Source organism: Spodoptera frugiperda, chromosome 23 (assembly GCF_023101765.2).
Source record: "Spodoptera frugiperda isolate SF20-4 chromosome 23, AGI-APGP_CSIRO_Sfru_2.0, whole genome shotgun sequence".
NCBI lineage: Eukaryota > Metazoa > Arthropoda > Insecta > Lepidoptera > Noctuidae > Spodoptera > Spodoptera frugiperda.
The window spans coordinates 7,141,748-7,158,425 of NC_064234.1; the positions used below are offsets into that span (position 1 = coordinate 7,141,748).

The 16,678-nt window shown below is 33.1% G+C and overlaps 3 protein-coding genes across 3 annotated transcripts; all 3 read left to right on the top strand.

Annotated features, from left to right (window-relative positions):
• The first annotated feature begins 1,229 nt into the window (after nt 1–1,229).
• LOC118266758 (protein RER1) lies at nt 1,230–5,738 on the top strand. The gene is made up of 5 exons (XM_035580284.2): nt 1,230–1,542; nt 1,998–2,102; nt 2,896–2,992; nt 5,102–5,325; nt 5,542–5,738. Exons 1-5 carry the CDS (start codon nt 1,465–1,467, stop codon nt 5,623–5,625), a joined length of 588 nt encoding a protein of 195 aa, XP_035436177.1. The 5' UTR covers nt 1,230–1,464; the 3' UTR covers nt 5,626–5,738.
• A 5,093-nt stretch (nt 5,739–10,831) lies between these two features.
• On the top strand, nt 10,832–13,897 carry LOC118266839 (serine/threonine-protein phosphatase 2B catalytic subunit 3). Its single transcript, XM_035580423.2, has one exon. The coding sequence runs from the start codon at nt 11,099–11,101 to the stop codon at nt 12,584–12,586; it is 1,488 nt and encodes a 495-aa protein (XP_035436316.1). The 5' UTR covers nt 10,832–11,098; the 3' UTR covers nt 12,587–13,897.
• Nucleotides 13,898–15,573: 1,676 nt separating this feature from the next.
• Nucleotides 15,574–16,638, top strand: LOC118277416 (putative nuclease HARBI1). The gene is made up of 3 exons (XM_050702796.1): nt 15,574–15,675; nt 15,785–15,926; nt 16,192–16,638. The coding sequence occupies exons 1-3, from the start codon at nt 15,673–15,675 to the stop codon at nt 16,578–16,580; spliced, it is 534 nt and encodes a 177-aa protein (XP_050558753.1). The 5' UTR covers nt 15,574–15,672; the 3' UTR covers nt 16,581–16,638.
• The last annotated feature ends 40 nt before the right edge of the window (nt 16,639–16,678 follow it).

Here is a 16,678-nt window from a genome sequence, read left to right on the forward strand (position 1 = left end):
TGCTGATTTGCAATTTACCAAAAAATACAAGCATCATATAAAAATTATATAGATCAATCTAAAAAATACTGTTAAATAAGTAAATAACAATTTTTAAATCAGTTGTAAATAGGTATGAATTTCTGAGTTTAGTCTGCTGAGATTTAACAAAAACTCGGCAATCGAACTCAAGACGCCTTTTCTAAACAGGCGCACTTTTGACCAATGATTTTGTTTCATCTATCCGAACCCGAACCAACGTATCTTGTTAGGTAGTTGCGCTTTCACCCACCCTACAAGTTAGGATTCCTAAGATTTACTGTACTGAATTCACCGGATATACTGGTGATGTTCTAAACAAATCGCTAAGTTAAGGCTGTACTGCGATTCTTGTAGTAAGGGCAGTCAGGAGGCCGTCTTTATATAGCGTAGGGTACTAAAGCCCCTACCGCTATGTTAAAATTAGCTCCAATTATATACTCAGGTCAACCTAACCCAAATATTGGCAGAAATACATTAGCGTCACGTGTCGCATGGTGGGTCGCCAAATGATTGGCAGCATGGTAGCCACCACGTAGGGTCCAGGGTAATATATTTTTGCCTTCAATATCTTTAACGATAACACGAGCAGCCCATAGAGTAATGCTATGGGACTTGGGAGTTTGGGAGCAGTTGAATAGTCTCTCTGCACCAACTATGCAGTCTGTAAATTCATGAACTGTTCACATGTTGATTGTAGTATGCACTGAGATACTATTGTGTAGTACATGAATTTAAATAGCTACATATTCGGCTCTACATCTCTATACTTCATATACCTGGCAAGTACTAAAATTATAAATTGATAACTATTCTGGCAACATCGATAATTAATTCAAAACGAACCTGTCGACGTCAACATCATGCTTCACTTATAGTGATGGCAACGCCCAAAAATACTTTGAATAAATCATTTTCATTCGAATCGAATTAATGTAATCGATTAACATTACCCAAAAGTTAATGCAAGTATTTTTACTAAATTAGTTGACATTGTTTATAGCACTGTTGCTACTTATAGGAAAAAGAAAAAATAAATTGATAAAACTTCACAAGATAAGACAAGACTAAATATCTTAAAATAATAACAAGAGAATAAACTTTATATTCCGGATTATAAAATTAAAATCTAAACATTGTTATCGTAAAAAATATATAATTTAATTTAACTAAAATCGATTCAATATTGAAATACTACATGTATGTCCCATCATTAACTTGCCACAGAGAAAAACTAGGTTTCAAGGTTCCAACTAGTCTCTCATTCTAACTTTTTTTTGGCAGGAAAAAAGGAAACTTATTGTTAAAATACAAGTTTTAGATGTAAATATTACTTATAAATTACTATATTGTGTAAATATTAACTCCCTACTAGCCCTTAATGGCTATGTGTCAGTAATGTACATCTAGCATTAGTTTACGAGTCAGGAAATTAGAGGATATAAAATGATGGACGGAAATGATTTAGTTACTGAAACTTCAAGAAGAGGTATTATTTCACAAGCATGGACTCGAATTTCTCAGGTAAATTTCATATTTTGGGGTTATTAATTTAGATTTATAAGAAAGTGACAGAACATTTCTTACACTAATCTTTTAGTGAGTTGTCATATCTTTATGCCGCGAATTATGAATACTTACAATTTCACCGGTCAAATAATTTAATCAATAGCTGTAATAAAACCGTATGTAGGTCTACTGTAGTGTTGTACTGTATGTTGTATCATTATTCATTATGAATACCAACTCCACTAACCAATAAACTATGGCTGTTTTATTTTGTAGTAATAAGTAGGTATATGAACAACTGTTAGTTGATATATAATCTTAATTAAATTACTATACTTTTCTAATCCTTCATTATGCACCAAGGTGACTAACCTTGGCTATTAATTGTATAAAAAAGAAACCAATTTTAACCAGTTTAAATAACTACTGGTACTGTCAGATGGAGTAAAAGTAATTAAATATGATTACAGATTTACCAAGGTACACTAGATAAATGGACACCACATGCCAAGTTTCGATGGGGTGGAAGTTTTGTACTTCTACTTTTGTTTATGCTACGAATATTCACAAAGCAAGTAAGTTATGCTTATCTTATCTCTTTTAGTACTGTTTCAACATAATATAACTACTAATAAAATGCTGATAAATGTAGTCATTGTAATGAGGATATCCTTGTTGTCATATAGTTTTAATTAATAATATTTATACTGATGTAATAAATCACAAATATACATCACTAATCTATTACTAAAAGTAAATCAAAATGCAGAGTTTGACAATTGCCCTGAAATTGTGGACAACCTAACAGGTTACTGAAGTTCTGACTCAAAGCAGGAGTAAGAGTCTGACATTCTCTCTTGCTCCACCCAAGGCAGGAGAAGTCATTGCATTTTCCCTCCACAAAAAAAAACTTTTGAGGATTGTGGTCTATCTACTTCACCACAGCTCATCTTGATGTGGTATCAAAATATTTTTGCAATCATAAAAAATACATTATATTAAATGAATAACAATATTAATGTAATCTGACTTGTGTATATAATTGATAAAGATATTTATTTGAATGAATTTTCTTACTTACAATAACAGAAATAAAATACATAAATAATTAAATTAATTGATGAGTCTGTCTTGCAGAGTTTCATCATCTGCTTACTAAAATACAAATGAATGCAGTAGTTATTTTGTTGGATCTGCCACACTTTCTTCATAGCCATCCAATTAAATATATTAATTTATCAACAGTAAAATTCTCTACAATTTCTATAACCATTACAATAATAACATAATTGTTAGTGTGCATTAACATTTTAAGTTAGTATTTAATATATTGCTATCATTTACATGTTTATATTTTCTCTATTCCAGGGATGGTACATTGTCACATATGCTTTGGGTATTTATCATTTAAACTTGTTTATTGCATTCCTGACACCGAAGATTGATCCTGCCATGGATTTTGATGGTAAGGGTTTATTTTTCCTATTCAATCAAATAATTACTCTACAATTGATCCACTATAGCCATCACAGGTAGGCTATTAGGACAGTGAGAAGTAAATAAAATCTGTCACTGTTTAAGACCTAAGTCATGTCAAGTTAAAATAAATAAATAGTGTTATAAACACTGGGTCAGACATTATAATTATAATAACTAGAACTTCCGAAATAGTGTGAGACTGCATACCAAATCATAAGTTATATTAAACCAAAAAAAATTATGATTGAATTTTAATATTTTATATTTAATTATTTCATAATACAAGTACATATACATAATCTATTAAAATAATCAACCTGAAGATTCGAAATTGTCTAACAAATAGAAACATGCAACTAGGCCATAATGTCTAGGAGCCAGTGTTTGTGATAAATTACAGTCCATCAACATGTTATTATTTTTGTCAGGTAATATTCCAATCAGATCAATATAAAAAAGGTTCACTAATAATATAACAACAAATTAATATTCAGAGTATATTAATAATGAATTTTATATGTACTACCTAACTAAAGTTTTATGCAATAGCAATCATAAATTGCACAAATCACTATTGCATCTTTTGCCTTATAACACAAAAATATTGAGGTATTCTTCAACAATCCATAAAATGATTCCTATAATTATTTACAACTAATAATGTCATAAGTCATGGCCTAATTAACACAACAAATAGAAAGCCATACATTGCAAACATTCCCAAGTTTGCATACATATTTATTTGTAGATATGTATTTGATTAATGTATCTCACAAACCCACATCTCACTAAAGTTATGTGTTCAAAGAATGTGAATTAAACAAGCACTATGATTTATCTGTGGGTGTCTGTGCTCACAGTGAGAAGAACCTTAATTGAATTTGATTGGCTATTATTGTTAAGATGTTAAGAAATACGTACTGTTCTTGGTCAACTATTCAACATAACAAAATTATTATTTCGGAACTCCTAGAGTTATTAGTGAGATGTTTATAAAACTCAATAATAATGTTTTACTGGACGCGGCAATGGAATACGAGACCTCTTGTTTGGCAGTCCCACTCGACCAACCAGTGTCTTGTAGTTGTGTTTTCTAATCAATTATAACGCACCGTACATTAAAGAAGCCGCAAATATTTCTGAAACAGGGTATAGCAAAATGCATAAGGGCCAGCTCACACCGAGACACGACGTGTGCTCTTAAAAGACTCAAAATGCAACTTTATTTTCTACACGATCAAATACTTTCAATGGCGTAGAATTGTTTTTTTTTTTGTCATAATATAAGTATAACCATAAAAAAAACAACTATTGTAGAATAGGCGTAGGCCTATTCCTAAGGTAATACTAGTACACTAGGTAGGTAATAGGCGGAATTCTAGTTGCTCTGCTTTCTCTTCACCAATTCTGCAATGATGACTAATTTAATTTTTCATAGACATTCTTATTAATATCAAAAACATCAAACACGTAATACTTGGTTTTCCTTATAGTAACCGGTACCACACGTCAACTCCACGTAATACTTATATGTTTAAGCTGTTATTCATTCAATTTTATAACATATCAACTGAATAATATGCATAGTATAAATACTATTCATAAGAAAAATTTATCAATAAAGCACACTGATTTTTTTAAGGTTTTTCTACACCAAAATTGTACAACTCGTTGTGTATGTGTCGTTACTCGTTAGTGTATTTATTTACATTTACTTTACCAATATACACATCCATGATCCAATAGTCTATACAGGGTGTAAGCGGAACGCTCCCAAACGTCGCAAACAGGTGATGGTAAAAAACGTGTATTATTTAAAAAAAAATAAAGAATTCAATGTTTATTTTAAGTAATAATAGTTGTAATCTAATGCTGAATGTTAATATAGCATGAATAATACAAACACAAAAACGATTAAAATTATAAAAACATAAACAATTTGTGGCGTTTTTCAAGAGCGTTCCGTTTAAACCCTGTATAGTATTCTAAGCCGCGAGTCTTGGTGCAGCAAGCCGATCACCGAACCACTACGCCAAGCGTGTAGTCGCGGCGTGCTGATGATTGTTGACTAATAATTAATTTTTTAATGTCTTAGGTGATGATGATAATGGTCCCGCCTTACCTACCAGAGCCACTGAAGAGTTCAGACCGTTTATACGAAGATTGCCAGAGTTTAAATTTTGGCTGTCTGTCACCAAAAGCACACTGATAGCTTTCTGCTGTACATTCATAGATGCTTTTAATATTCCAGTATTTTGGCCAATATTAGTAATGTATTTTATAACCCTATTCTGTATTACTATGAAGAGACAAATCAAGGTAACTTTTTCTTATTATTATTACTTAAGGTCTTTTTCTTATACACTTAAAATTAGTCATTGATCATTCGTTTTTGTTCTCTATAAACGCCATTCTACACTCATAATTTATTAGTCTACTATCAATATATTTTTTAATTCTTTAGCGTAATTAAATACGTGCCTTTTATTCTATTTAATCTATATTTTATGTTAATAATCTCTTTTTTTTTCACAGCACATGATCAAGTACCGGTATCTACCATTTACTCATAGCAAACCAAAGTACAAAACTGTTGATCCTGCTGTTACGGTGAACTGACGATATACATGAACATAATATGTTAATAAGAACCTTCAGGACTCTTAGTTTAATTAACTTAAAAACTGTTGTATGCAAATATTTCTAGAAATACAGTTTTTATTGTATGTTTCCTCATGTTTAAGTTATTTTATTCTTAATTAAGTAAATGGTTTGACAAATCTATACATATAATAAAATCGTAGAAAAGTGCTGTCTGTACATTGAAAATAAAAATAAAAAAAATAGCAGGGGTTATTGTTATGTCGATGTCGAACCCAAAAATGTAATTAACTTTTTTTTTGTCTGTTTGTCTGTTTATCTGTTTGTCTGTTTGTCTGTGTGTCTATGCGCGCTAATCTCAGAAACGGCTGATCCGAGTTGGATGCGGTTTTCACGAATATATTGTGGTATGCTTCAATTTACATTTAGTGTTTGTTTTATGTCAATCGGTTCATAAATAAAAAAGTTATGTCAAATTAAAGAATCACGTCGAACACTATTCTATGCTTATACCATTAATCTCCGCAGCTATTTGACGGATTTGGTTGAAATTTGGTACAGATATAGTTTAGAACCTTAGAAAGGCCATAGGATAGTTACATTCATTTGGTTGGGTATCGGCCGAGCGCTTCGGTACTATCGTAAAAGAAGCGTATTATCAGTCGTATGATTATTTGTCTGTAGTGGTCCTGCTGTTTCGTATACCTATTATAAATAAATTGGTTTCGTTGTATTTGTCAATTAATAAGTTTATTTGTTGGGTTTTCTGGTTAAATTATTTAACGTAGGTTTAGTTTGATATCGATTATTAGTAGTTACTGTAGTTAGTTTTTTTAATAAAATTGTAAGTCTAATTTATTTATTAATTAGATAGATTAGATTTAAGTCGTTTCTTTTAAATTATTTAGTTTAAGCTTGGTTATTATAGCATAGAGGATAGGTTGTAATATAATTTCTTTTTTTAGGGTTCCGTAGCCAAATGGCAAAAAACGGAACCCTTATAGATTCGTCATGTCTGTCTGTTGTTGAAACTTTGTATGATGATGTATATCGTTAACCGCTATTCGAATTTTGAATAAAAATGAATAAATTTAAAAATTAAAGGGGGGCACTCCATACATGGAACTGATTAAAAAAAAATTTTTTTCAGCTAACATATCCGTGATGGGTGTCTATGGATAGTTCTTTAAAAAAGACATTAAGGTTCCTAAAACCACTTTTCGTAAAAATCATTCGTTGGAAAGTTAGACGCTTCCAAAGTGGAAAAATGAGTGTCCCCCCCCTCTAACTTTTAAAATAAGAGAGTGAGAAAACTAAAAAAATATATATGCTGTAGATTTCAATAGAAACTAACAACGAAAATTGGTTTGAACAAGATATCATTATTAGTTTTTAAGAAATAAAACATTTTCAAAAACCGCAAATATAACTTTGTCGTTCATACAAACACTATGTAAAACCAAGTTATTTTACAACTTTTATATTATGTCATCTACTTGCTGCTACGGAACCCTTCATGGGCAAGTCCGACTCGCACTTGGCCGGTTTTAATTGTTATAAATTCGTAATTCGTAGCTTTCTTTAGTTTTAAGTTAGTTTACATCTTAAGTTCGGAAAGATTATAATATTTCTTTAGTTTAAGTCCGTTTTTAAACTATTTTTTTCAATGCCCTAAGTGAGTATACATCTATTAAATTCAAACGCAGAGTTCATTATGTTGATTTTTGAAGACTTCCCTGGAATATCTGCTACATCTCATTTTTGAAGAGATTCCGCGAGATCGGGAACTATGTGGTTAAAACCAAAAATTTGCCGGAAGTCACTATTCCACGCGAACGAAGTCGCGAGCAAAAGCTAGTTACAAATATGTCTTTTACGATAGATCCTAATATGTAAATTGATACTTTACTCGCAAATTATGCTCTTGTTACTGCTTCAAAGCCTTAAAAAGCACAGCAGCAAAATGCAAGCATTTCAATCTTTTATTGGATACATTTCGTAGTCAGGGGGAATTCACAACTCCTAGTCCATTTCACTATTGCACAAAGATTACAGCCCAGAATGGAAAGTAACAGAGGTCCTCCAAAAACGACGATGCAATCAAATACTAGGTTAAGCCTCCGAACTACTAGACGAAACGCAGTTCCTTCTTCAAACTGATATTCTTGTAATTCTTGTACAACCAAAAAAGTACATATGTCTGCTTATTAGTAATTAACTAAATAATAGTAATAGAATGCTCGATTATGGTGTATTTTGGCATCGACAATCACACGTAACTAATTTCAAACAAGTAAGGAATCATACACCACCTTTTTGGTAATCTGGTGCTAAAAATGTATAGCTATTTCAAAATATTTGATCTATTGAAAGAAATTTATGATGAGAAGCAAAATAACAAGAGATGCGGAAAGTTCCAGAAATCTACACTCGATTTGACCAATTTTGCTGAGAAGGAACTCTAACCCCTGCAAGGACGACGCCGCTACCATAAAGTTATATGGTATTTCCTCTTTAGTCACTGTTGTAAGTTAGACAATTTGCAAGGAAAATTATTTGTATGAATAATATATTGACTATAGGTACCTTTACTATTCAATTGACAGGTCATAGCTACTAGATATATTTCTTTTGAATTTGGGACATGCTCACATACGCGTAGCTACCAACTCGATGCAAGCAGTGGGTTACCGTCAATCTACCTTCATTTGTTATTTCTATTAACTCCTGTAGCCCTGTAGCCATGTACCTGCCTACCTACATCTCATCTAGTTCTGGTATTAGAAAAACAACGAATATATAAATACGTTTAGCTTAACTACAATAAGGCATAATCGACCGTCCAATTGTGGGCGACTTCTACATGAGGCGTTTGTAAGCTTTAGTAGACGGCTATGTGTTATGTATGACACACACAATAGAAAGAAATGGAGTAGATATATATTATTCTACACCTCTCCGTCACCAGAAAGCTGAAGGCAATAAGAAACCTGGGCTATAGACGTTGACTGTAGTCAACGGTCGGCAATCTGAGGCCGGGATTATTTTGAATAATGTGGCATATATTTTAGACAGGTACCACCTATTCTACTTATACCTAATTTTATGCTAAAGACGTTGGATGCCAAATAGGTACCAACCGACAATAATTTAACTCACTATTACAATTGAGGTCACTATAGAGAAAAGTAGACAAACGATATTAATTACAAGAATCTACATCAACCGCTACATATTAGAAGAACAATGTTCAGAAATAATCACAAATTCTAAATTGAGGTAGCAATTAATACCTCGATAAACGAATGCAGTAAAATCATCTAATTTTAGTATCTAGGTACCGCCATACTTAAATTAACTTCGTAGGAAAGTAACTCTGCAACTATCATCCAAATTATAATGACAAGAATAGACATTTGACAGTTAGTTATTAATACAAAGCAATTGTTTCACGTATTATATCTACATAGGTACCCCCGAAATAAAAGTATAAATAGTCGCTACAGCGAATAGCGATAAAAATAATGTGGTAGGTATATACGATATAGCTGTTGTTTGGGCAGCAGCCCGATTAGAAACTAACTATAGTATGGGTGCCTACCCAGTTTCGTCTAATGACCTACATTATAAAAGATTGACTGTCAATGATACTCCGTTGATTTTGGGCCTGGAAAGTTGTTGATTAATATTCATGCAATAGGTACATAGTAATACTATACACCTACCATCTGATACCAATCTAGGTAGGTACCTATATAGGTAGGTACTTAATATATAAAGCTGTTTGAACGCGCTAATCTCAGGAACTGCAGGTTCGAATCGAATAATTACGTGTTCGTCAGTCGACTTAGTCGAGGAAGGCTATAAGGCCATAAAAAAATCACGCTACGATCGATAGTAGCCGAGCAGCGGGTGAAACTGCGCAGGAGTAGCTATTTTACCTAATAAAAATAAAAATATCTACTAATGTTGGATGATGAATAATTAAGAAACTATTATGGCAAGTTACACACAATGACCTGCTGTCCCTAGATTTAAAAACTACCTATTAGTAGGTTACCTATATTACCTGTCGTGTCCCCCTACCCAGAAACGTATATATAAAACCTATTGGGTCACCTGTCACGTCGATGATCGACAAAGCACTCGTGATGGCAACAACTTCTCCGGCAGCTTAGGCTACATGGACTGCTTAGTTGCCTACAATAATAAAGCGGCAACCCATGAGATTAGGTACTCGTTGGTAAATGGTAGGTACTACGTAGTTATGTAACCTGTCTACGTATAAAATAAAATATCATTACCTATACGTTTACACTAAGAGGTTCTTAAGGCAACAAACTAACAAACGAACTAATTAGTTACCTATTTCAAGATCTAGGCAAAGTACCTACTAACCTAAACCCTGAATACAATTTACCAAAGTTATTATTAGTGCTTCAATATCATTAACTGAACTAATAAGTATGTAACACAAAACAAAAACTTACCATAATCTAATAGGAGATCTTACTCGATTACGTGTACGGGAATACTTTATGAGATTTTTATTTTAGCTTTGGAGTAATAACTAATTCCTATCAGAGATAAACATTTCACGAAATCAAACACCTTCTTAAAAGTCTAGTCTGGTTGAAATAATTATTTTTAAAATTTCTGAAATCTTATAAGATTAAGTTAACCAGAAATATTCCAATTAGAACTATGATAAAAAACATTATTACAACAAAATTAATAAGCATTATTATGAAGTACAATAATGTATCATTTAAAAATCGCGCTAAATTAAGGATGCCGAGGTTTGAAATCTAGCTCTGTTTCACGAAATCATCCAGTTAATTACTACTACTACAACTGTATGAGTGTGGATCTATCTTTGAAACTTTAATTTTCCATGTTAATAAAATTAAAATTTACAACGAATTGTACTATTTTTTTTCTTAATTTTGGGGGCAAAATAAATAATATAAAGTATCGTTTACGATAAATTAGTATACATTGTATGAATAAACTGGTGTTAAATATTATGTTAATATCCAATATTAACCGATAATAAATGTCTACATATTTATATTTCCCACTATGTTTTAAATTATCATTACAGACATTACAAGAAATAAAGAAAGTACTATAGATTTTTTATGATGTTTCAAATTTTGTTAAGGATTTCACTTTTCACAAGTTTCTATGTGATTTCAATTTTGTTACATAAACATACGAGAGCTTGTAATGGTTTATTTAAAGACCTTACTGGCAACTGTTCCTTAAATTGCCAGTGTTACTATTTAATGATATTTTCAAAAGTAATAAAACGCGCTCGATATCCCTGTTTATTTTATTGACCACTCGCCAGATGTTTGCGCATTGTTTTCCAGTGCGCAGTAGTTTCTCTGTCGTGAAATCGGGATTCTGTTTTAGTATTATATCTATTCTGCCATTTTGAAAATAGTGGCGTGTATGGATTAGACCTAGTGTTTTTTATGTGACAAATATGTCCGGGAGCAATGATAAAGTGTCGACTACGCAGCGTATGATTCAAAGTGTTGCTTTCCCTCCCAGTCGCAAGCTCACTGTATCTGAAGTATTCGATGAAAAAAGTGGAAAGCCTCTACCTGAGGTGTTGAAGCAACATTTTATCTTAGAAGGTCGGATCGAGGAAAATGCAGCTTTGCGAATCATCCAAGATGGTGCCACCTTATTACGATCAGAAAAAACTATGATCGAGATCGATTCACCGGTGACTGTGTGCGGAGACGTCCATGGCCAATTTTATGATTTGATGAAATTGTTCGAGGTGGGAGGCTCTCCTTCTTGTACCAAGTATTTATTCTTAGGTGATTATGTCGACCGAGGTTATTTCAGTATAGAATGTGTTCTTTACCTCTGGGCTTTGAAGTTGTGTTATCCGAAGACGTTATTCCTATTACGCGGTAATCACGAATGCCGACATTTGACAGAGTATTTCACTTTCAAACAAGAATGCAAAATCAAATATTCTGAAAAGGTGTATGATGCATGTATGGACGCGTTTGACTGCTTACCTCTTGCTGCTCTTATGAACCAGCAGTTCCTATGTGTGCATGGAGGTCTTTCTCCTGAGATCAACAGCTTAGATGATATTCGTAAACTAGATAGATTCAAAGAACCACCTGCATTTGGAGCTATGTGTGACCTGCTTTGGTCTGATCCATTGGAAGACTTTGGAAATGAAAAGAATGCAGAACATTTCTCGCACAACTCAGTCAGAGGTTGTTCATACTTCTATAGCTATGCAGCCTGTTGTGATTTTCTACAAAGAAACAATCTACTCTCCATCATACGTGCTCATGAAGCTCAAGATGCAGGTTACCGAATGTATCGTAAAAGCCAAACAACAGGATTCCCCAGTCTCATTACTATCTTTTCTGCACCTAACTACTTGGATGTCTATAACAACAAAGCTGCTGTTCTAAAATATGAGAACAATGTGATGAACATTAGACAGTTCAACTGCTCCCCTCACCCATACTGGTTGCCCAACTTCATGGATGTCTTTACTTGGTCTCTGCCATTTGTAGGCGAGAAAGTAACAGAAATGTTGGTCAATGTTCTAAACATTTGCTCTGATGATGAACTGATGTCTGAGGGAGATGATGCACTGGAGGAAGCAAATCTCAGGAAAGAAGTCATCCGCAATAAGATTCGTGCTATTGGCAAAATGGCTCATGTGTTCTCTGTGCTTCGTGAGGAAAGTGAATCTGTTCTACAACTGAAAGGGCTCACTCCCACTGGCGCTCTGCCTTTGGGTGCTCTCTCTGGTGGTAAAACCTCTCTCAAGAATGCCCTTCAAGGCTTCTCTCCAAATCATAAGATAACTTCATTTGCTGAGGCCAAGGGTCTGGATGCTATCAATGAACGCATGCCACCTAGGCGTGATGGCCAGCGTACCCCTGATGCACAGGAAAAAAAGGCGCATGTGAACAGCAATGCACATTCGTGAAGTGCTAGCTTCTACTTCTCTTCGATCCTTACATTTTGATCCACAATTATAGTGGTAGTGAAATATGTGTGACGGAGACTCAGCTTTTGGAATGATATTTCACATTCATAATAACTAGGTGGATTTGAAGGGAATTGTCGTAATAAAATACAAAATATTTTTAAATTTGGATTTAACTTTTTTTCAATAGTTGAAGTTAAAATTTCTCTTAAGATATTACCTCTCGATATTTAAATAAAATATGTCAGATCTGCAGGCAACAAATTTATTTAGTCAATTAAATATTAAGGTATGCACATTTATTTATAATGCGCTGCACTGTTTAATTTTTGGTAATGTAATTTTAAATTTTTCATATGAAAAGACATGATATTGTAATGTAAATTAATTCAGATTGTCTACTTATACTCTACATTGTTATCTACATTAGTGAAAATTAGACATGTCTATAATTTTCAAAGCATAATTAGCTGTGATATTAAGCGACGATCAATGTATTATTTAATAGCAATCTGCTAGTGGAGTACAGGCATGTTCATTGGCTAATCATGCATTGAAATCTGTAAAATAAGTGGAGAAGTTCTCAGCTTGGGCGTGTCTTTATATTCTATTAAGTAATAAAATTAATTATGTACTATAGTGTGCAGCACATGGTGTGTTGTTGCTGTGCGTGTGTGCTGTGTAAATATGCCTTGTGCGTACACACACGTTATTGCAGCTTTAACACTTGAGATAAATATTACTCTCTTTAATATCTTTGCTACAAGTTGTACTTAATTGTATTTTATTGTACAAAATATATTAAAATTACTATCTATGAAATATTACTTAAAATTAATTTATAATAATATAATATTTGGGTGTATGCTGGCCCCTTGTTGCCTGCATGCAGCTGAACTTGTATGCTGGAACATCACATATTAAAGTTTCTTAGCCATATAATGTTTCGGTATATAAGGTGTAGTGGCTGGTCTAATTGCAGATTTTCTTACAGCTTCTATTCCAAATTTCACTTATATAATAAAATAAGGTTTAATGACCTATGCACTGTTGGAAAATCTCTTTTGGTCTGCCAAATAATCATTAATTGATGCAATAAGTTCATATTGTGAATACTAAAAGTGGCTTACATCATTTTCAAGTCAGTACTAAGTATTTTATCTCAATTCAGTGTGTAGTCCTTCATATGTTCTGTACTTTTAAATAAATTTTACCTATGTAAAAAACTAACAATATATTTAATTTTATTTTGTACTAATCATGGGAAGTGTTGTTTTATCCTTAAAAATATATTAACATTGAGCTCCATAATATTATGGTTTCAATATGTCCTTCGCAAGAAATGCAGAGACACAATCTGTGTTAGGTTATGACTTTTACTAGAAACTAGTTCAATAGGAAGACAAGGGAATGAAATATTTTATAAGAGAAATAATTTAAATATTGTTGCAGATTGTAGTTGTACGTAGATTGTGGCGTTTTAACATAATCCGATGTCTTGCGAACACTAAGATTTAACAACTACGGCCAAGTGAACAATAACGATCATAACGCGATCGTGCGAATATCTTAACGTGGCGCTGTAACCTTGACGGTGGAGACCGTTGTTATGCTAAGCACCTTTTGTACATAATCGTTTGCATTAGTTATTGTTAAAGTATTAGCAAAAAATATAGATATGTAGGTAGAAACCATTTTTCCACCTATAGACCAGTAAATCCTACATTGTTTCATAGTATTATCCGGTACGACATAACATTCTTGTTCATATTTAAATTAGGAAAAAGATCAAGGAATTTTATAAATACGCTGCAAACAACCAAACGTTTTAGTCAATTGCAGACTTGAGACTTAAAACTAAAAAGGTGTGAATCAATTTCAAAGTTGTTTGTTTTGCGTAGCAACCTTCAATACAGGGGGCCTAGACAAAATCCCTTTTCTGTAAGCGTTAATGCCAACAGAAAAATCAAATTGTATGGATTTGACATTTGCTAACTCGATGTCACGTGACTGCTGCTAAATTGGTAGACAAAGTCATTATTCCTCATGCGGAAAGGAACGTTGGAGTGAGCGTAAAACGTAAACGCCAAAAATTTTCATCAAAATGGTAGACAAGTGGCACTTTTGACAAACGCTAGTGATATTTTGACGTTTCCGCGACACGCTCTGTTAGCGGGAGGTCGGTCCCTGACGCTAACTGTGAGAAGGAGTAAACATTGTTATTTTTGTTGTGAGTTTAAGTTAAATTAAGTAGTGAAAATGCATTCCTTACGATTATTTTGGTCAGCAAATAATGAAGCAGCATTGCAAAGACGTCAAACGAGATTAGATCGGCGTAAACTGGACGAAATTGTAAATATACCAGATTTAGAATTTGTTCATCGATTTAGGTTAGACAAACAAACATTTCGGAGTCTTTGTGATGATTTGCGGCATTTAACCTCATTAAAAGGCACCCGGGAGATTAGCTTACAACTCAAGGTACGTTTTGTTCTTCTAACCTTACCTACTTAGGTACATAACATTATTAAGTGCCTTTATCATATCTCAATGAAATCATGTTTCAGGTTTTGTGTACTCTCAGCTTTTTAGCTACGGGTTCATATCAACGCATTGTTGGACTATCGCAGCATTTGGTGCAAAGAACTGCCAGTAGGTGCATACGACAGGTTGTTGATGCATTGAGCCACCCAGCCATTATAAATAAATGGATTGTGTTTCCGAGGTCGCCACAACAACGAGCCCAAATAAGACTTGAGTAAGTTATGATAGTTATGTCAACTATATTTATATACTTCACTACTAGTATTTTACACTAAACATTATTAATATACTTTAAGGCCAACAGGTATTAGAAAATGCTTCATTGAGCCATGTATCCACACTAGGTTCTAAATATGTATCTAAAAAGCAATTGTTGACTATAATATAAAATATGTATTATGTTTTCCATAGGTTTCAGCGGCGGTTTAGACTCCCGAGGTGTAGTTGGATGCATAGACTGCACCCACATAGCATTAGTCAAGCCATCAGAAGATGAGCATTTATATTTTAACCGAAAAGGTTATCATTCATTGAATGTACAAATGGTAAGTTTACATTTGCTTGTGGCTTGTAATAATAACTATTAATGCTTGAAATAGTATGTAACTACAGAAATGTATTTATATGTTTCTTAAATTTTTCCTTTGTTAACAGGTATGCGACAGTAATTTAAAAATTATAAATGTCAATTCAAAGTTTGGAGGAGCCACCCATGACTCATTCATATGGGCATCTAGCAGAATGGAAACATTTATGCGAGAGTTGCACCAAAATGGAGAACAAGTGTGGTTGTTAGGTAGGTTAATAAATAATGTAGTATTTTTGTTTAAAGAATAAATTTGTTATTTAAATTTAAGACCATAACCATGCTAACAATCTTGAAGACTACAATTTTACCTTTAAATAAAATCTAAAAATATGTGAAATTTAAATTATAGGGCAAATATTTTTGTTTTATGTTAATAATAACATTTTATTCAAAAATATATGAAAAACTAATTAGTTGTTGTGTGGCAAATAATTATAACATGGTGCTAATATTTATTTATGTATTTTTTTAGGTGATTCTGGGTATCCACAGCGGCCATGGCTGATGACTCCAATATTAAATGCAGTTCCTGGCTCTGTTGAAGATACGTATACTCAGCGACATGTACAAGCAAGGAACTGTATAGAACGCTGTTTTGGATTGCTGAAGTCACGTTGGAGGTGCTTGTTAAGACACAGGACCTTACATTACCATCCTACGGTTGCTGGGAATATTGTACTTGCCTGTTGTGTGTTACACAACATGGCTTTAGAGGCTAATTTACCTTCTCCACCTGTAATGGAAGTAGAAGATGATGCGCAGCATAATAATGCGTCTGACAGTGTTGGTGCTGCTAGCAACCAAAGTGAGTTGCTTCAAGGCAGGGCAGCACTTAGTAATCTTTTGTCGAGACTTAATTAGTGTGTAATTTTGTAAAATGTAACTTAGCAAAATTAAAAAGGTTTTATATTCTTTACAATATGTTTTATTATATTATTATTCTTACACTATGCACGAAA